Source organism: Thunnus maccoyii, chromosome 3, assembly GCF_910596095.1.
Source record: "Thunnus maccoyii chromosome 3, fThuMac1.1, whole genome shotgun sequence".
NCBI lineage: Eukaryota > Metazoa > Chordata > Actinopteri > Scombriformes > Scombridae > Thunnus > Thunnus maccoyii.
The window spans coordinates 24,541,776-24,562,048 of NC_056535.1; the positions used below are offsets into that span (position 1 = coordinate 24,541,776).

The 20,273-nt window shown below is 39.5% G+C and overlaps 2 protein-coding genes across 4 annotated transcripts in view; one reads left to right on the plus strand and one right to left on the minus strand.

The window, feature by feature from the left end:
* Nucleotides 1-13,069, plus strand: part of eya2 (EYA transcriptional coactivator and phosphatase 2) — a 31,838-nt gene extending 18,769 nt beyond the window's left edge. For all 3 annotated transcript variants that reach the window (XM_042407608.1, XM_042407610.1, XM_042407609.1), the window contains 9 exons: nucleotides 1,161-1,297; nucleotides 1,439-1,522; nucleotides 6,407-6,496; nucleotides 8,716-8,774; nucleotides 9,564-9,724; nucleotides 10,411-10,525; nucleotides 10,720-10,841; nucleotides 11,349-11,449; nucleotides 11,837-13,069. In XM_042407608.1, coding sequence (XP_042263542.1) covers nucleotides 1,161-1,297; nucleotides 1,439-1,522; nucleotides 6,407-6,496; nucleotides 8,716-8,774; nucleotides 9,564-9,724; nucleotides 10,411-10,525; nucleotides 10,720-10,841; nucleotides 11,349-11,449; nucleotides 11,837-11,917 — 950 coding nt within the window. In that variant the 3' untranslated portion in view covers nucleotides 11,918-13,069. The remainder of the gene's footprint in view (nucleotides 1-1,160; nucleotides 1,298-1,438; nucleotides 1,523-6,406; nucleotides 6,497-8,715; nucleotides 8,775-9,563; nucleotides 9,725-10,410; nucleotides 10,526-10,719; nucleotides 10,842-11,348; nucleotides 11,450-11,836) is intronic.
* A 264-nt stretch (nucleotides 13,070-13,333) lies between these two features.
* tgm5l (transglutaminase 5, like) lies at nucleotides 13,334-19,106 on the minus strand. The gene is made up of 14 exons (XM_042404260.1): nucleotides 19,100-19,106; nucleotides 18,764-18,946; nucleotides 18,211-18,444; nucleotides 17,747-17,865; nucleotides 17,171-17,299; nucleotides 16,571-16,748; nucleotides 16,228-16,363; nucleotides 15,936-16,039; nucleotides 15,583-15,822; nucleotides 15,414-15,476; nucleotides 15,105-15,317; nucleotides 14,815-14,972; nucleotides 14,321-14,457; nucleotides 13,334-13,798 (listed from the first exon to the last, which is right to left on the minus strand). The coding sequence occupies exons 1-14, from the start codon at nucleotides 19,104-19,106 to the stop codon at nucleotides 13,645-13,647; spliced, it is 2,055 nt and encodes a 684-aa protein (XP_042260194.1). The 3' UTR covers nucleotides 13,334-13,644.
* Between the last annotated feature and the right edge of the window lie 1,167 nt (nucleotides 19,107-20,273).

Here is a 20,273-nt window from a genome sequence, read left to right on the forward strand (position 1 = left end):
TTTGCAGATTATTTTCTCAATTAACCAATTAATTGCTTGGTCTATAAAAGGTCAGAAAATAGTGAAAAATGAGTCAAGGGTGACGTCTTCACATGTCTTGTTTTGTCTGACCAAAGGTTCAAAACACAAAGATATTCAGTTTACTATCACATGACCAAGAAAATTAAATTAAATCTTCACATTTGAGTTGTTGAAACCAACAAATTTTTTGCTTAAAAAGTGACTAAAACAATTATTCAATTAACAAAATATCTACCAATTAATTTTCTGTTGATCAACTAATTGATAAATCAACTAATCATTGCAGCTCTATATGCAACCAATACACACCCAGTGCACACCTGTCTTTAAACTGTCAAGCAAATTACAAGTACCCTGAGCTGTCTAAATAAAAACACACATTACATGACAAAGGGAAGCCATAAATGAGCACACACAAAGACACCATATACAGGGCATGTACACAGATACACTCACACAAAATACAATTACAAATAAAACTATTTATTCTTTCATGTTGAATGAAAAGTAAAGTTGAAAAGTATGTGTTGCATGAAAACTGAAATCAGTTTTTTTGTATTTTATTGTAATTTCACGGTCTAGATAGCAAATTAATTTTGCCTCTTTTTTCCCATTTTGTAAAATATTTAATTTTCTAGCAAGGCTGCAAAATCAGAGCATATACAGTATATATTGTTTTTGTTTTTTTTTTAAATTTCACAATTTGAATTTTAGCAAGCTGCACCTAACTCTACAACATATAAAATATAAACACTGATTTACTGCAGCACAGCAGTTTCAAGAGAGGTAGACCATTTTCTGTGGAGTTAAATGAGGCTGCCTCATGTCTCATTTACAAGGAAAAAGCTGTAGTTTTCATACAATCTCAAACATGTGGAGCAGTATGCTAGGTGGCTTAAGTGGTTTTAAAACTTTGTGCCCTTACAGTGAGATATGATAAAGTAGGTGCCCTTTTGAAGAATGTCCTTGATTTGTTTGAGTGATTTATTCTGCACCTCATTTCTGCTGTGCCGATGTTTTGTCATGAATCTGTGTACGATATTAACATGCTCTTGATTTAATCACGCCAAGTCTAAATCTGGAGAATAAACTGTATTATAAAGTCTGATTAGCAACTTTGTTTTATCTGTGTGTCTTAGGAGAGTACCACCCGCCGCCCAGTCCCCCCACACCAGGTAAAGAGGAGGGGGTCCCAGCACGAAGGGGGTCAGACGGGAAGTTGAGGGGGAGGAAAAGAGTCAGTGACCCCGCTCCACCTCTGGATTCTGATATAGAGGTAAACACACACTCTCACAGTTTTGAAAATTATCAGTATTTCTCTACAATATTTGTCTTTCTCACTCTCTCTCTCACACACACACATCAAACACATAAACTTTCATGAGGTTAACATTACATATCTGTTATTTCACTGCAGCGGGTGTTTATCTGGGACCTGGATGAAACCATCATCATTTTCCATTCGCTCCTCACGGGAACCTTCTCCTCACGATTTGGCAAGGTACGCTGATACGACCCCTCCCGTTGTCATTTACTGTAAGAGTTATTTGCACACTTTGACAGTTAATTATACAATAGGTAGGCACAGTTTGGCACAAAACCCGCACAACAATAAACTGGCATCATCTTGCTTTAGTCAAATCCCCCTTTGTCTCAGTGCTTATTTGATTAACAGTCAAAGGTTTGACAGCCTGAGCCGAGTCCACAACCTTTGGTTCCCATCCCTGAGCATTTTCACACGCTGGCTGTTTTGCCTTTTTGCCCTCTTGTTTCTTTTCATAATGCACTGGGGTTGTTTAGCTACCCCGGCATCCTGCGGCGTGATTGACAGCCAGCGGGACCTTTACACAACAGACAGGCAGCTGACAAGGGGTGGACAGTGCATTTCTTGTTTTTGGCCGGGGATCTGTGTTTTGAATTCTCACGGTCCCCCTGCGGGTTGACACAAGGCTGATGGGAGTTTGAGAGCAGCGTTTCTGATCGGTTCAGCCCCCCGGGCAGGCCATGCATGTCGTTGTTTCTTTTTCTTTCTTTTTTTTTCTGCCACGGAGAGCGGGTGAAGAGAGGAAGACAGACAAAGAAAGAGATACTGTAGAGCAAGAGAGTGGATGTGTTGAAATGTGACTCATGTGCCAAAAATTCCTGATTCCTTCCACCACCCAAATACCCCGCTGCTGGAACCAGGGAAGCTCAGTTGGATAGACTCTGACATCAAAACTCATGCAGCGGCAGAGGAATTGAATGAGTGACAGCGGAAAAACAGATTAACAGTCCAAAGCGTCAAGATGTCTTACAAGTTAGCAACGTTTTTTTTTTTTTTTTTTTCTCCCTCCCAAATTTGCAGCTAACTCATCTTAGTCTGACAACCATAATGCTGCTTTTTTCTGGCATGAATTTCCTCCACTTTATCTTGGTTTGGGTCCCGTTCTCTGTCTAGTTTTAACAGCCTCATGCTCTTCCCATTAGGGATCAGCCTATTAAACTCTTATCATAAACAAATGTTTGAGCCTATACGTAAAGGCAAGTCTGGGCCCAGCATGCAGGAAAGACTAATGGGCGTGTTGAAAGACAGTTGTTTTCACCAGCTTGGTGAGCCAGAGGTGAACGGAGATCCACATGAGGAGCTGATTCCCCCCCCCCCCCCCCCCCCCCCCCCTCCGTAAGGGCTCTTCCATTATCTCATCTATCATACAGCACCCTGCTCTGTCCTCTAGTGTGTGAATTTTCTTCCCTGGCTCTGTCTTTCTTGTCAAACATCCCCTGCGTAAGGTGGGAACTGAATGTTTTGGGTGCTTTCTTCTCAAATTCTTGTCTGGGATTATTTTAGAAAGAGGCTTTTATTCATCCCTCTGTATAGACTCAGCCCTCTTTTTTAAAGGAAGGTGATTACCAATAATTATTTCAACTATTAGACAAGAAGAATGACCCTGGTTTAAGCCTTTAACCCCTCCCTCTTCATCCTCTCCATTCGTTTCTTTCTCTTTTGGACGGTGTTTCTCAATCCTCCCCCTCGTCATTTTCTCCTTGTCATCCTACTCCTCCTATTGAACTTTTCCTCCCTCAGTCCTCTTTCTCTTTACACCCTTTTTTTGAAGGGGGTGTATTTTATAATTGTCATCATTTACCCCGTTTGTGTCATCAAGCCCTTCTCTACCATTCTGAGCCAGGAGACAGCTCTGCTAGTTATTTCAGATGCACTAATCTCACGTTCACCTTTGGCTGACACCCCTTTGCTTCTCCTGTCTCGCTGCCAAAGACTTGTCAAGGGTACCATCAAAACAATACACCACGCATACATACACACACCTGCTTTTGTAGTCTAGAACACGCCCACGCAGTTTGTCAGCCTGACTGCCCGCACATTATGATTCATGTGTTTCTTCGGATGATGATTTTTTGTTTATTAAGAAACAAAAATGAAGTTAGTGTAACACAACACCTGGGTATTTGTTTGGTTTATTTCCATGTGAGAGAAAAAGAACAGACGGAGAGATGCTGGGTGCTGTGAAGTGTTGTCCAAAACACTGAAAGAGGGCACAAAAGAAACAAAACATATCAGACATACCTTTTCTTTTCCTGGTGTAACTTGACAGGTGTATCCAGGTGAAATCTGCAATACCTAAAAAACAAGCCTAGGTCAAAACCTAGTATATGGCTGTACCGTGTATGGTCAATGGCCACATTGACCATACATGGTACAGCCAATTTGTTACAGGGATAGTCAGTAGTGTCTATAATGTGAATTCCTGGATATTAAATGTGCATCTGCAATTTTCTGTAGTGGTTACAGTAATATTTGTTGTTAAAGTGTATTGAAGCAGCATATCTCATGACATGGTTAAGTTACGTTTCAGTAAAAAAAAAGTCATAAATGCAGTGATTGTTATTTGAGGTGCTGTGCGCACTCCCTCCGGTGCATGGAGAGCTGTTTTCTCTTTGCAAGCTCGGTTATTTGTCCCAGTTTGGATGCAGCCAAAACCACACAAAAACCAACGTTAGAGGTTTCTCATGTGCAGCAGCCCCAGGCGCACCACTGGGTGAGCTGCCGACATCATCTCAAGGAGCAACGTGACACTGCCCGCTGGCACTGAGGCCGCAGACCTCATGTGTGGGTACTCCTCCGACAGTCGTTCAGTAATGGCATGTGAGTCCAGGTGCAGACTGAGTTAGGGCATCTGCTGGTTTGGCTGCAGGGCGCTCTAATGTGCGATAAGTTTGGGAATGAGCTGCAGTCAGTGGAACCGCAGTAAGGATGTAATAGAAAACTGTTGGCGCCGATTCGTTTTGAAAGATCAATGGCCAATGGGGAAACTCCAACACTCAGCTGGCCGACCAATGGTGTAACTTCATCACTCACTCAGTCAGTCAGAGATATTCCCGTGTGTAGGGCTGGCTCCACTGTTGCGGTCCAGCCAAAAATAAAGTGGAAAATTCAGGGTAGAGAAGTGTAGAGAAGGATCATGCCACCATGTTTTAGCTCATTTGTTTAAGATTTTTGGGGTTTTTTCCCTGATCTCCATTCAATTCCTCGCATGAAAATCAATTTAACTTGATGATAACTTGCATAACTTGTGGAATCCATCACAGTGAACATGAAGTCTGCTTTCGTTTTCAGCCACACAAGTAGCATGGCTCTAAAGGTGGCAACTTTGATCCAGACTGATTTCATGCTAATCCATGAAATTAGAGCTGCAACATTTGGTCCATTAAGCGCTTAGTCGAAAGACAGAAAATGAATTGGCAATTATTATATTAATCGATTCATCACTTTGCATCATTTTAAAGAAGAATACTAATACTTCTATGATAGCAAACTGGATATATTTGGGTTGTGGACTGTTGGTCGGGACAAAACAAGACATTTTAGGTTGCGTCTTGGGCTTTGGGAAATGGTAATCAGTGTTTTTAGCCATTTTCTCACATTTTATGTACCAAACAAACAATTGATTAACCAAGAAAATAATCAACAAATCAAAAAATGAAAATAATTGTTATTTGTAGTCCTACATGAAGTTGTGCACAGGCATGTGCCCCACAGGATGAATTGTAACTTTCCCTCTAGCGCCATCATCATGTCGAAACTTTAATTTCAGCTTCTGAGCAAACTAATGACGCTCCCATCAGCCTCAGCTGTACTTTATGTTCAGTGCTAATTTACAAATGTTAACACGGTACACTAAACGTAGTAAACATTATAACTGCTAAACATCATCATGTTAGCATTGTCATTTTGTGCATGTTAGCATATGTTAGCATTTAACTCAAAGCTGTGCCTCAGTACAGCCTCAAAGAGTCACTAGCTTGACTCTAGATACTTAGTAAAGTTGGTACATTATAGTTACATTACTGTATGTTTTCATGGTAAACCACTGAAAACCATTAGCCAGCGAAAAAGTATTTGTAGTTGAACTGATATGATCGTTTAAGCCTTGAGATGATATAACAGAGTTGAATCTAAGAGTCATTTAATGAGTCTGTATTTACTGTAATGAATCAGGGAAAAGGGCCAGTGGAGAGGGGGGGGGGGATTGGCGAGCTAAAACAAATAGGTCTGAAAAAGAAATGTTTAAGATAAGGATCAGCAGAGCGTTTGATTGACAGATAAATATTCACACTTGCCTCTCCCTAAAACCTGTTTATGTCAATCCAGTTGATGAGTTTGCTGAGGAAGTGAAAGGAAAGCTGTTGAGACAGACAAGCAGGCGGCTGCACTGACAAGACAAGAATGATGACAAGAGTAATGATGTTCAATAATCAGATTTAACTGATTATTCTCTAAATATCAAACCTCTTAGGCCATCAATCTCTGCCCAAGCTCACAATTTTAGTATTTATTAACTAATTATCAAGGGTGCCACAGCTGAAGTGGGCTATTGTTCTGACATCATTTTTATTAAGTAGGTCAAACCACAGACCAGTTTTCTTTCATTTAATATGTTTAGATATATGTGACTCTGGTTGATAAGAGAGATGTTATTGTCCCTGGGGGGAAATTTGTTTCCACTGTATATACACTGAACATGCATCAAGACATAAATATATACACATCTACACATAGAAACACATTTGACTGATTAAAAATAAATTGTCCGGAAATTAATTGGTTGTAGTTTTGGTTTAAGAAGCCAGAAATAATTAAGTACCTTAGGTTTAGGTCCAAATAGTAACTACAGAATTGTATACAGCAACTTTTAGACACTTAGAAAGGAAGTTTAATCCCGATTCTTTACACTCATTCATTCACTTTGTTTTTTTATCCTTCTTTGTAGATTTCAGATGATAACAAATACAGACAACTGTGTAGTGTGGTTTTCAAAGCAAGGTATTAATTTTCATGGTGATGTGTGTGTGTGTTTCTGTGTGTGTGTGTGTGTTTGTGCATCAGGACTCCTCGAAGGCAGTGTCTCTTGGTTTGTGGATGGAGGAGATGATCTTCAATCTTGCCGACTCGAGACTCTTCTTCAATGACCTTGAGGTGAGTTTTTAAATTTGTGTGATAATTCGTGAGTCATGACAAAAAAGTTATGTGGAAGCATGTTTAGAAAAATGTAGGATAATAAAATATTTCATTAACTTTTCTCTCTTTAATCTCATGTCAGCAAAATAATGCCTTACTTTATCCAAACGTCTTACTACTTAATTATTTCATATTCACTTCGCAGCACACTTTATCTCAGTGTTTTTGCAATAATTGTGACACTGAGAATTTTTCCAGTAAGCTGGAAAATAGAAGCAGTGAAAACACATCCAACAGTACAAGCTGGTATACTGCTTACCAGAAAACCTTCCCCTCAACTGCCTAGCAAGAGGTTTGACATTTTGATGCTGTTTTCTTACCTGGCATAAAGCACAGTGGCAGCATTTTCCAAACAATTTCCCTTCCTGGAGTGACGGTGCAGCAAGAAAATTAAAAGGAGGGGTTGTTAACTCCTGGCATAAGTGCTCTTACCGTTAGACCCAAACTTCTGTCTAAAAATCCAGTTTAAAAAAGTTAATATGGGTATTGATGCAACCTCTAACAGTGAGGACTCTTCTCTTCTCAAGTGGTCATTAAAATGCAGTTTTACTACCTGCTAGTGACTGAACAGTGCATATGTTTTTCATCGTGAATTCCACTGCCTTGTTCTGACAAAGAAAACAGATTAGAGAGGGACGACGAGAGAGAGAACAAGTACACTTTGTGCTGTAATTATAGGTGTGTGTCTGAGTATCCGAGAGGAAAATTAGTCAAATGGGAGGAGGAACAGTCGAGAGGAGGGAAAGGAGCCAACAAAGCCATTTGCAAACCCTGTTTTTATCCCCTCTTTTGTTGTCAGGGCTCAGTAAATCTCCAAAGCAATAAGCCACAGTGGGCTGACAACTCCTGTTAAGTCTTGAGGTACAATTATCTTGTCCTTGCTATGTCAGTAGCTACATCTGTGGCTACGAGTGCTATCGCTGCTGTCATGACTGTAATACCAGCAGAAGATCACATAATTGTAATTGGCTGCCAGATTAAACAAAGTCAGAATTTCCAGTTGAAATTTTCCTTTTTAAAAAAACTTATATAAGTAGATCACTGCGGCTATATTCCACTTCATTCCCAGCTCGTAAAACTAACATAAAATGAGATTATATTAAAAGTAGTTACTGTGTGGACCTTCTCTGAGTGTTAAAGGGGTCCTTTTCTTGATATCGGTGGTAGTCCCAGCTCTGCAGGGGTGCATGGCACCTGAGTAGGAGGTGGGTTGCAGCCCCTGGGGATTGAGTTATGTAGAGATGGAGGGAAGATGAGGTAGCGTCTGTGTCTGTCTCAAGATGGCTGAAGGCCGGAGCGCCGTGGTAGCCGAATAGTTACAGCACATGCCACATAACTGCGACGTCCCTGGTTTTAAACCACCTGGGGACCCCCATTGCATGTCATGCCGCCCTCCCTACCAACCCCCCACACCCTCCACCATCAACCGTTGAATAAAGGCAAAGATGCCCAAAAACATATCTTTAAAAAAAAAGATGGCTGAAAGCTGATAGGAGAGCCTGTCTGTCTTGGGTCGCGGCGTGACATGTAAGAGTTATTCTAAGACTCTGGTTCTGTACATATGTGCACATGGTTGCGTGTGTGTGAATGATAGAAGGTTGTGAGGTTCAGAGGCTGTGTTATATTTTCTCTAAGTCTATCATGATTTACTTACACTCTTTGTTTTTGTTTTTGTCTTACATATCCAATCTTCATAACTGTTTTCAAGTTTCTGATTTAACTGCATATTGCTGAAGGTGTTTTGGCTGCCACCACATGTTTAAGCTACAGTGTGGTTTTAATCCCTGTGGTGCGGTTGGTTGCATTAAGGTCCAATAGAGAGGAACAACATGCACACCACTGTGCTTGTCAAAGACAATGGACCTTTCTTAAGCAATTTTTTAAAACCAAAATGTTGGAAGCTCTATAAAAAAATGCAGATTTACTTTAATTTATTACACGGTTACTCTAGAATTGTCCAGCTATGTTGACTGTCCCATATCTCTGGCGCCTTACTGTCCCGTGTCCCGACACCTTATTTCCTCCTTCCTTGTCTTTTATTTTAGCTGGGGTTTTTTTTCTGTTTCTGAAGCTGCTATCACTCCCGGAGGCTCCCCTAAAGAGGAGAGACCTGCCTGTACAGGGCTCCACTCTGAAATGGATCTCTTGATATATCCGCTCTCTTTTTCATTTCCCAGGAATGTGACCAGGTTCATATTGATGACGTGGCATCAGATGACAATGGACAGGACCTGAGGTAAAGCTTCTACTGTGTTACTGTACTTAGAGACACACTGACAGTTCTACTGTGGCTCGTGAACCAGACTTGCCCTCTGGGTTTTAGTGCACAGGAGAAGAGAGATGAGACGTGTGGGTCTGTGTGTGTTCATGCATGCAAGCATGTGCATGTCTTTTTATTTCCTTGACTTCCACAGCCATATAATATGTCGCAGGATTATCCAATGCTTTCATTTCTCATCAAAATATCTCTTTATCATTCTCTCTGTCTCCCTCAGTCCAGACGTTTTATTACATAAACCTCTTGAAGCACTTTAGGATACTTTAAGGAGCGATTTGAGAAAGAGCCAGACTGTACCAAACTACTTTTTTGAAGTATTTATTTTATTGAACTTTACTTTGGCCCTTTTCATTCTCAAAGATGGTTTTTATATTTATCCTACCCTCGGTGAACGTATATCCTTCATGATTTCTTACTGACAAAGCTTCATTCACAGCTAAAAGTCAGTGTCTAAGATTTTCAGCTTTACAGTTGTTTCTTATGTCTGAAATTTTTGTGGTTGCGCTGGCACACCTCCAAAAATTTGATGAATGGTTTTAGCACTGCTTTCTTGTTCTGACTTAGAAACAGCTGAACTGATTCCTAGAGCAAGAAAAATGTATGCATGAAAAAAGTTGCACCATTTCATAGAGCATCCCTTATGAAACACTTATTATAGTGCTACTACAGTATAAGCATCTCTGGAAAAATGCAGTTTGTGTCTTTATGATCTATATCCTGGCTGCTTCCTGTATTGTGATCCTTCAGCACTTACAACTTTGGGACGGACGGCTTCCAGAGCCCAGCGGGGGCCGGCTCTCTGTGCCTGGGGTCAGGGGTCCACGGAGGGGTGGACTGGATGAGGAAACTGGCTTTCCGATACCGTAGAGTCAAGGAGATTTACAGCACATACAAGAATAATGTTGGGGGTAAGCTGTCTTTTTATTTAACACTGCTATATATAGGTAGCCAATGTATTTAGATTTGCTTAGTTTTTTCTGAGGTCTAATTTGAGTTATATGGGGTTTTCTAGCAACAAAAAAGACCTAATAATGTCGAGAAATGAATCACGTTAAGTCAGGATAATGTTGCAATTAACTTCAAACTAGAGTAGAAACTGAATAAAGTACGGACTCAAACAAAAATGCTTTGATTGGGATTTTTGCTCGTATCAAGTTGTTATCTGGCTGTTCTGCTTCAGAAAAGTGAAGTAGAGAGGAAAATGCAGTGAAGATATGATGATAAACATGAACAAAAAAAAAAATGGTTCAATACAGACGTATTACCTATTAAATTAATTGAATCATGATGTGATGAAAAAGCTGAAATGGAGGAGACATGTTTGTTTGTGAGTCAGAAGTTGTTCAGTCTGAGCCCTTGTGCACTGGCTGAGCAAAGGTACTGCTGATTACAGCTGGCTGCTTTAACTCCACTGGAAACCATGTGTTTGAGGTTTTGGCTAGAGGATGTTGTGTGAAAATCATCCATCCAGGGACTGCACACAGTCTTGCTGTCAAAATAAAGTTTTGCAACATCTCAATAAATAAACATGTATTCATTAGAACCATAAGAGTTGAGGTCATTAAGCTTGTGCTTCTCCCTGACGTATATGTAGGTTTGCTGGGCAGCCCCAAGCGGGAGGAGTGGTTACAGCTGAGGAGAGAGATGGAGGTCCTGACTGACCTTTGGCTGACTCAAGCACTCAAGGCCCTGGCACTCATCAACTCGAGGTCAGTTCATGGCTTGATTTACATCAGCAGATCAATTAACTTGAGCTGTATTTATGAAAAAAGACTTTACAGCATTGTGTTTGATGATGATTCTGCTCCATATCCTATTATAAGTAGAAGTTATGTTGGTCCCTGCTGTTGCGTGAGTCCTAACTTAACCATGGAATAAACATGCCTGTCTTCTCTTGTCTCAGGCCCAACTGTGTGAATGTACTGGTGACCACCACCCAGCTCATCCCAGCACTCTCCAAGGTGCTACTGTACGGCCTCGGCTCAGCCTTCCCCATAGAGAACATATACAGCGCCACCAAGACAGGTGAGGAAAATCTTAGGAAGAAGGGACAAGGAGAGAGTAATCATATGACTCGATTACACGAGAGCTGCAACGATTAGTTGATTGATCGATTAGTTGTCAAATATTGAATTAACTGCTAACTATTTATGATAATCGCTTAATCGTTTGGAGTAATTTGTTAAGGAAAAAAATGTCCAAATTCTCTGATTCCAGCTTCTCAAATGTGAATATTTTCTGGTTTCTTTTGTGTTCTACGACAGTAAATTGAAAATCTTTGGGTTGTGGATTGCTGGTCGGGACAAAACAAGACATTTGGGAATCATTTCCTAACATTTTACAGACCAAATAATTAATTGATTAATTGAGAAAATAATTGACAGATTAATCGATAATGAAGATAATAAATTATACGATCAACAGTGATCTCCTCTATAATGCAAACGTATTAAATACATTTCCCCTTTTAAAGTCTTTCTTCAAAGGCGCTGTTTTTAACATTGCAACTTCTGGTTTCCCTTATTTTCAAAGGCAAAGAAAGCTGTTTTGAGCGTGTCTCTCAGAGGTTTGGCCGGAGAGCAGTGTATGTGGTGATAGGAGATGGAGCCGAAGAAGAGACCGTGGCCAAGAAGGTATAACTCAATCTGTCTTTTTATGACGCTGACTGCTGAAAAATGAGCCACAACTAATCAGTTAACCTTAAGACACACAGGATTTCTCCAGCTTCTGTGCCGGCATTTGTTTTTTGTTTTTTGGGGTTTTTTTTAAGGAAAGTCTTTACATGGAATGTTGGCATTTTTTCCTGGATTTGGAAATTCACCAAATCTTTCTTTGCATTACGCTTTTGTATATTAAAGTCCATCATGTTATCCTCATGTACTTTGTCACTTACTACAATCCCCCTACAAACCGCAGTCTGTATTTCACATCTGCAATGCATCTGCAAGTATGCCTGCCTTAAGTTAGCATGTTTCACATTAAACCTGTATTGAGTTTTTATTTTATTTTTGTTTTCTCAGAAGAACATGCCGTTCTGGAGGGTGTCCTGTCGGGCCGACCTAGAGGCTCTGAGCCATGCACTGGAGCTGGACTACCTCTAGAGGGCGCCTGCTGTCACGCTCTGCTCTTCCACCAAATTATGAGAAGCTCCTGAACTCGTTGAGTGCAGCTATAGAGGGTGAAGGTGCCCCTAGAGACTGATTCAGAGTCAGTATCGCTATTTCAAGTGAGCAACTAGGCGGACAATTTCACACACCAAGCCAGAGGAACTGTGAGGATTTCGAAGCAAAGCTGCAGTATATCTATGACACATAAACATGAAGCCAAAAGTGCTGGACCAAAATTAAAGACTGAAGTAAAAAAAAAAAGGGACCAAAGCGTCATAACTAACCCCAGGGAACTATGGTTAATACTGCAAATACTTTTTTTAACTCATTTTTTAAAATTTATTTCATCTCAACTTTATGGTGTCCCACTTTTGTACGTGAAAAAGTGTTGCACTGAATGCAAAACCTTACATCCTGTTTAATGAACACAGTGAGTACGTCTGCATGGATAACAAAGCTCACATTGTTGTTAGATTGTTTGTTCTGCTGTGTTGTTTTTTTTATTTGTTGTGAGACCAAACACATTTTTTGCTGACCAAAAAGAAAATTAGAAACAAACTTAAAAGTTGTGATGTTACTCGGGATAGATTTGATAGAACTGTTTTATTCATATGTCAGCTAGATGAATGTCAAATATCATTCTTCTCATAGTTAGAGGCTATTCAAAATAGTCTGATTGTATTTTACCATAAGAATGTGAGCTATTTATTGTTGGTTAAATTCTACAACAAAATGAGGTATACACAGTTTGGGAGCTCGCCATAATACAATCCCCTTCAAAGACCAAAAATATGCTCTTGTAAACATGTTTTATTAAGAAGTTGTCTTGAAGATGCTGCGTTTTAGGCTGGGGCTTCAATCCGTATTGATTCTGGGTTGTATATGTTTGTATGTTTTGTTTTAATTCTCCTTCTTTTCTGTCCTTGGTTAATTTCCTAATAACCTGTTTGTAATATAGATGAACTGGTATGGTTGTGCATGTGCCTATTCCACTGCCTGTCAGCTTAGCTATTATTTGTATATAATGCTTTATTGTGGATTTGTTTTTGACAGACAGTTAAAATAGATTAATAAAGATAAATTAATTGTATTGTGGGGAAAGGTGAGTCGAGTTTCATTTAATTTCGCACATTTGTATGAAACAAAAGTGGATTTAATTACAAGTGAATAAATGAATGATTAATGATTCTCGTGTGAATTACATGTAATTATCAAGATGTTCATGCTGTTGTTTTTTTAAGGAAAGGTCTCCCTCTACAGGGCAGTTAAAGAACTGCATTAACATAAAATCAGATTTTTGACTGTCAAAAAAAAGTGATTTACAATATATTTAAACACATTTTTTATTTTTTTCAAACTAAGCAAAAAGCACAATAATTCATTCAAAAAATACTTGCGGCTTTACAATTTCAAGTGAAAAGGCAGATTCCCTAGTTGCAATATTGATTTTCACAGCTCAATCACATAAACAGCAAAATAAATAGCAAAACAAATAAATACAGCATACATTCACATTTTCATAGACGGCAATACGTAAACATGAGGATTACTTCGGTTGGATGGCACTAGACATAAGCAGCAGATATCACCTGCCTTGAGAAACTGAGCTGTTACATCTTATAAGAACTGTGTTTTACAGGCAAATCTGAAAATAGAAATGTACTGTACCCTAGTGCAACAACTAAGCCAAATGAGAGGCAAAAAGATGAAAAAAAAAAGATCTAAGCACGGTTGACAGAGACCATCTTGAAGCCTCTGATAGTGGAGTTGATATTTGTGAGTGTCAGGCTTGCCTGCAGCATCTTTGTTCCCACCATGCTGGGGATGAAGGTGATGTGCTGCTCCACTCTTCTTCCTGGACGCAGCGGGAGCATCCTGCAGGACGACACAGAGAAGATATAACACAAAGGTTTTCGAAATGTTGAAGTAGCACTACTGCTGCAGTAGTTGTGAATAGCTGACACTAGCTGCTTTGTCAAAAAGTATTCTGTGGCTTCTGTTCACCTGGTTGGAGCAGATTGCATCAAACAATTTAGTTTGTGACAGTTGAGCTAAAATGATCCCCTGGGAATGTCTAAATTTAGCACACATTAATTTATTAGATTATATATTTGTCTATAGCTAATTGCACTTTTTGTCTTTGAACATTTATCTTAGACACACCTGTCTGAACACTGAACATAAACATAAGCAGAACAAATACAAGTATGACAAGTGCGAAGTCTTCATTCCTTTAACAAAGACACACTGTGTACAGTTATGCGCTGCACATTGACACTCCTATATTTGAGCATTACTTCAGCTATTTATTTTGCAACTATTCAAGATGTGCATAAATGACTCAGCTGCCTACAACATTCAGCATAAAGAATGAAGACAATAAAACATCCGTCTAACCTGAACTGAAGTTTGTTTGGGATCAGTCCGGCCCCGACTACAGTCAGTACTCCGCTCACTGGTTGAGAATATGGGTTGGTGAAGATCACTGTGGCGGTCTGCTCTTTGTTACGCATGATAAAGTTTTCATCTGCAACCTGAAGGAGAAATTTGTGTTAGTGAACCCTCATTCTCACCGTAATAACTTTAAAGTTAGACCACATTATATACATTCTGTTTATTACAGCTCTCACATCTACATTTATTCTTTCCTTATAATGATATCTATGGTATGGTTGGTCATTAAATTTTAAATTAAGTTAAGTAGGTTTTTATTCTTGCCAGTGAATCATGCATTTGAGGCAACAGTGAGTTCATCTGGTCAGAACAGATTCACTGTGTAATGTTACTATCACACAGATAATACCTACATGTTTTTTCTTGAGTAATACAGGTGACATTACAATCTAAACTATTGCTGATTAACATTCATAGTCTCGCTGTTTCCAAAGTACCTGTATGAGGAGGTTTGGGCTGGCGATATTGAACTCCTCTGAGGCCAGGATGTGCTCCTGACTGTCTATGTCCTCCAGGACTACTGCAAGGTTGATCAGGTCATCTCCCACCACGTCTTCATACTGGGCTGGGAGCATCTGCTGGCTCAGCACCTTGACTGTAAAAAGAGAGACAGAGGGAGAAAGAGAAAGAAGACAACGTGTGAAACTAATCATCAAGTCCAAATTTGAAACAACAATCCTTTCAGAAATGAAAATCTGAGTCAGCGAGTGAGTGGAAAGTAAATTACCTTCCATTGGGGCCAGTTGCACGACGCCGTTGGTTTCCCAGAAGGTGTCTGAGGGGCTGTGGTTGTATTCTTTGGCCTGGGCATTGAGATGCACCTTCATCACCTTGGCGACACTCCGCTTGTTGACGATTTTCACTGTGAAGCAGATGGGCTCCCCGGCGACCGGAGCTTTATCCAGGCTCAGGAAGACTAGCACCCCCTTGGACGGGCCTGCTGTATAAACAACATGACAGCCAGTGCATGAGATGACTTGTGTTTAAACAGTTGATGAGTCTGATTAATGTGTTGAAAATCAGAATTCTTAATTACCTCTCCTTAGTGTTGAGTCTTCTGATATTGCGGAGCTCCTTGATGTAAGTGTTGATGTTGGGCCTTTATTGTAAAGATAGAAAGAAAAAAGTGAGCAACTATTTATGCCTGAGAGCGAACAGCAGTTAGAAACCAGATAGATGAAAGTATTTTTCTTTTTGGATCATACTTTTGATAAATTTGTAGTCTCCTGTGATATTCTGGAGTCTGGGGGTGCCTACGGCCTTGGTGCAGATGAGGGATCCAACTCTCTCTGTGTCTTTACTGTAGTTGACCACCCGACCCTTGCTCACTATGACTGTGTAGACGTCAGCGTTCACCTCGGCATAGACAAAGGGGATGTCATAAAACAGGTCCATGCGCTGGTCCTTGATCGCTTTGACAGGGGCTGGGCCACAGCAGAACACTCCTGGGGTAAAAGAAGGAAGAAAAATAGGTTACAATATTGAGTCGTAAAAGTTCAGAGGTGACCAAAAAAGTGAGAAACTTCTCACAACAGTACCAACAAGGTTTCTCACACACCTCCACTCCTTTCCTGGGGGGTCGGATCCAAAACCTGCCAGCCTTGCATTCCAGATCCCAGATCCCGTCGAGTCATCCAGCACTCCACCCACACATGGAAGTTCCTGTTGTGGAAGGCAAAAATGAAATATCATAAGATTATTAGTGGCTTTTTTGTTTTATAAATCTTTTATTCATCTCAAAAAGTGATTTCATAACTTAGTGTAATGTTACAAAATTTCCCCAAAGTATCACAAAAACTGCTTATCATCTTTGCCACATAAACAGATCCATCAGTTACATAACTACTGACCATATACTGTCATTGCTGTTATTCAGCTTCTCCCCTTTTTCGTTGTAGTACTCCTCAATCACAAGGTTCTTGTTGGTGTCGTGGGCAGAGTTGTAGTTTGTGACGACGCGGCAAGGAATGCCAAGAACTCTCATGACTGAAAGATATAATTAAAACACAGACATAGGTATTTACATACCGATGACAATAACTCAACATTGCATCATGGAAGAAACAGTTCAGTGTGTAATCAAAGCTGATAAGACGTCAATCATGACAGAGAATTTGAGAGGCGTGGTACTGATCAGTGAAACCAAAAATCTGATCCCATTTGAAATGTTTTTAATCATCAGGGTGTTATTACCTGTGCACATGACAGCTGCAAATACCCAGCATTGTCCATACTTGACTGGTCTGTAATCAGTCAAGGCCCACTGTCTCAAGATGTCTCCACTCCCAGTCCACGTGGAGGGATGAACACCTTCTTTGAAAGACCCTGACCAGTTTCCTTTCAGCACTCCACGGTCATCTTCACAGTTGATCTACAAAAACAAAAATGTCATTTTCTTTTCTTTTCTTTTTTTTTTCAGCTCCCAAACATCATAATGCAAGTTGGGGCATCTCACATCTTCCATGATGAAGGGTGATGATTTGACTCCCAACTGAAGTTTAATAACTACTTTGATTGACAGTTTTACTGCAACATGTCCCTGCATGTGACATTTAGTGTTTATAACTGTGCAACAGGTGTGTGTTTATCTTCACAATCTGCAGGAACACAAAGTCCCAGTTCAAGCCACGACTTGTTCTTAATAAGCAGCAGTGACGCTCATGTTGTCAGACAAGGTAAATAAAAAAAAATCAGTGAAACAGAATACTGGTAGCAAATGATTTATTCTCATCTTGGAGGTTTATGTGTTCATGTGTTCTTTTTCTCTGTGTGTAGGAATCTGTTCACACTCACCATGGCAGACACAACCCGGCTGATGTAGATGGGGTTGTTTCGGTTCAGGTAGTCCATCCTTCTATTCTTTTGGTGCTGAGGGCTGATTTGGAGCAGATTCAGGCACGTCTCCAGGACACCAGACTCGTACTTAACAGGCAGAGGGAAAGAAATGAGAGAATTAGATGAATTTTTAATGATGTTTGAAGCACAACCCATGCTAAACAAGTGGCCAGTATGTGTCAATTGTAGTCACGGTATGTTTTGTCACCTGTTGAGTATCAACACTGGACTATGCAATTTGTTTTTTGAGTTTTACCTAATACTACTAGTATCTATTTTCCTAAAATTCCCCTTCACATAAAATTTTTCGTTGTGAGTTTGTTTCAATCCAACTCAAGGATTTAAGGTTTATACAGAAAGTGGATGCACTAAAAGCAAAATCTGATACAGTGAAATGCAATCCAATAAAATAACACTACAATAAATAATTCAATGCGGCAGCCTCAGAAATCACCAGACAGCTGAGGTTAGTGATTTTTTTTTTCTTATGGAGCATATACAAAAAGTTCTGCTCAACAGATATTGTTTTCATACCTGATCAAAGGACCACGGTCTTGACACGAGGTTTCTAGTTGTCCCCATAAACAGCAACCCAGAGTCGTTCTGGACGTATTCCTCTCGCTGGTCCTCAAAGGGAACGTAAACTGCATCCTCTGCAAGACATAAACATTGGACATTTAGTGCATTCCCATATATACATTTTAAAATACATGCTACTGGATACACCATAAATAGCTTAAGTCTTCAATTACAATGCTCATTTTAATGCTCATCTATTTTCCAAAACTGCTGCTATATATTTGAGTCACTATGATTTACTGATTAGACTCCCATAAAAGGAACTAATAATAAGTGATTCAAGGTGATGAATGAGAGAATGAAGTCATTCAGCCTCACTGCTGCTGTAACATTATAAACTACCAAAAACCTCAGAGTCTTGCAAACCCTTATGTTAATTTTGTAGAGGCTTTCGTTCAACTCGGTTGGTTTGTACTCACCACTGCACCAGGGGTTGCACAACAGCATGAATTTGCCATAGGTGTAGCTTCTCTGGCCGTCCTGAGTGAACACATACAGCTTAAATCTGTAGAAGCCCACTGAGGCAGAGGCAGGAGAGGAGATGAAAATGGACAGGTTCTGGAGGCTCAGGATCTCTGGGTCAAAATAGGCTTTCCAATGGGAGGAAGAAACCTTCCTGGAGAAAGTGACGGGCATTACCACATACAGGCGGCCTGAGGAGAGAAGAGAGAAAGATGATGAGGAAAAAATAATTTTTATTGGTGGTTCAGACTGGCTGCATACAAAACAAATTATGCAAAAAGTATTTGCCATTACTGGAGCGTCACTCAGGTCAGGATTAACTTTTAACATTTGAGAGGTTGTTGATGTATCAACCCATGATTATTGAAAGAATCTCTAATAGCTTTAAAAAAATATATGATTCCACACAGTCATTCATCAAATAATAATAATAATAATAATAATAATAATAATAATAATAATAATAATAATAATAATAATAATAATAATAATAATAATACAGAAGACTACCTAGCATAACTTTGATCCTCAGAGAGTCAGTCTTGGGGTTGAAGGGTCGACCCTTCAGCTGCAGACTGATTCTGAATGGGTCTCCTCTTCTCACCACCAGAGCTTTAGAGCTGCTGAAGCCCTCTGTCCTGTGTCTCTCCAGGTTTTCAGATGTTTCCAAGTTGACATTTTGTATGCTCAAGTCTGCAAAAGGAGATGAGAAAATTACATTACAAAATTAAATTCAACAGTGAGATGGCACTGGTTAAAATTCAGTCTATACGCAATGAATAGAAAGATCAAAGGTGGTTAAAGAATAAAACAAAGTGAGTAGAGAAAGAGAGAGACAAATCTCACCTTCCATTTGTGTGTGTGTCTCTTTTTCAAAGCAGTGCTATATGCCCCAACTGTCACCCTCTACAGATATATAAACATTTGCCCCACCCTCCAAAGGCATGTCACAGGTGGTAAAAAGTGAACTGGTTTCCCTGATTTGTTACTAAGGTACGCGTGTAATGTGTAACACGCGTACATTTTTAAACAGAATTGGATAGCACCCCTTTGTTGGGGCATACAATTTCATAAGCCTTTGCATGAGTAATCAGACTCACCCAGTTTATCAGATTAACAGAGAACTAGAGGTGTTAGTTTCTTGGAACATATGCAGAGCTCTACAAAGTTTTGCAACACAGTTAACTGATGTTAGACTTGTAGCAGGAGCAGTAAAACTATTTTCAGTGAGCACGAGGGGATATCTAAACAAACTGTCTTTTCTGGCTGTTACAGAATCTATTCATACAGCTCACAAACTACTGTAACTGTAGAACTGTAATGTTTTTTCATAGCATGTGCTGTTTCATTATTCCATTAAATGGCAAGGGTGAGTTTGTCACCAAGCCACAGCACTCTACGTCAGCCCTTTCAAATATGCATAAAATATATTGCAATCTAAGTTAGTGCAGAAGTGATTTAAGCTTTTGTCATCAGGAACAGTTTAACTTCCTAGGAATCCAAGACTGACAAAATTACAAAAATCCTCTTCTTATCTGTAATCAACTCTTCATCATATTCTTTGATTAGATGTAGAATGGCAGTGATGTTCAGTTTTGTTTTCTACTTCCAACTTCACAATTTTACTTTGCATTCTGTGTTTTGTTTTGTTTATACGGCTTCAGTCATTTTTAATTTACTCATTTTCATTTTTAACTCTTTAATTTATTATTTATATGTCAAAATGTGTTCTTTTTCACAGTTACAGTCTGCTCTTTTTTGTATTGTTTCATTCTAAATATAATTAAATTGTCACTTAATATATTGCTATTTGTAAATAGATTTTATTTTGGTCGACTGACTTTTTTCTAATAATGTTCAAAATATCACCCATAGACTATTTTATATTTCTACCATTTGGAAATGGTAATGTTCAATCATTTTGTAAAATTGTAGATACAATGAAATTAGGAGTGCTATTTTCCTGGTTGGTGCATTAAAAACACAGTACAACATTATCTCACACAACAGAAGTCCTAAA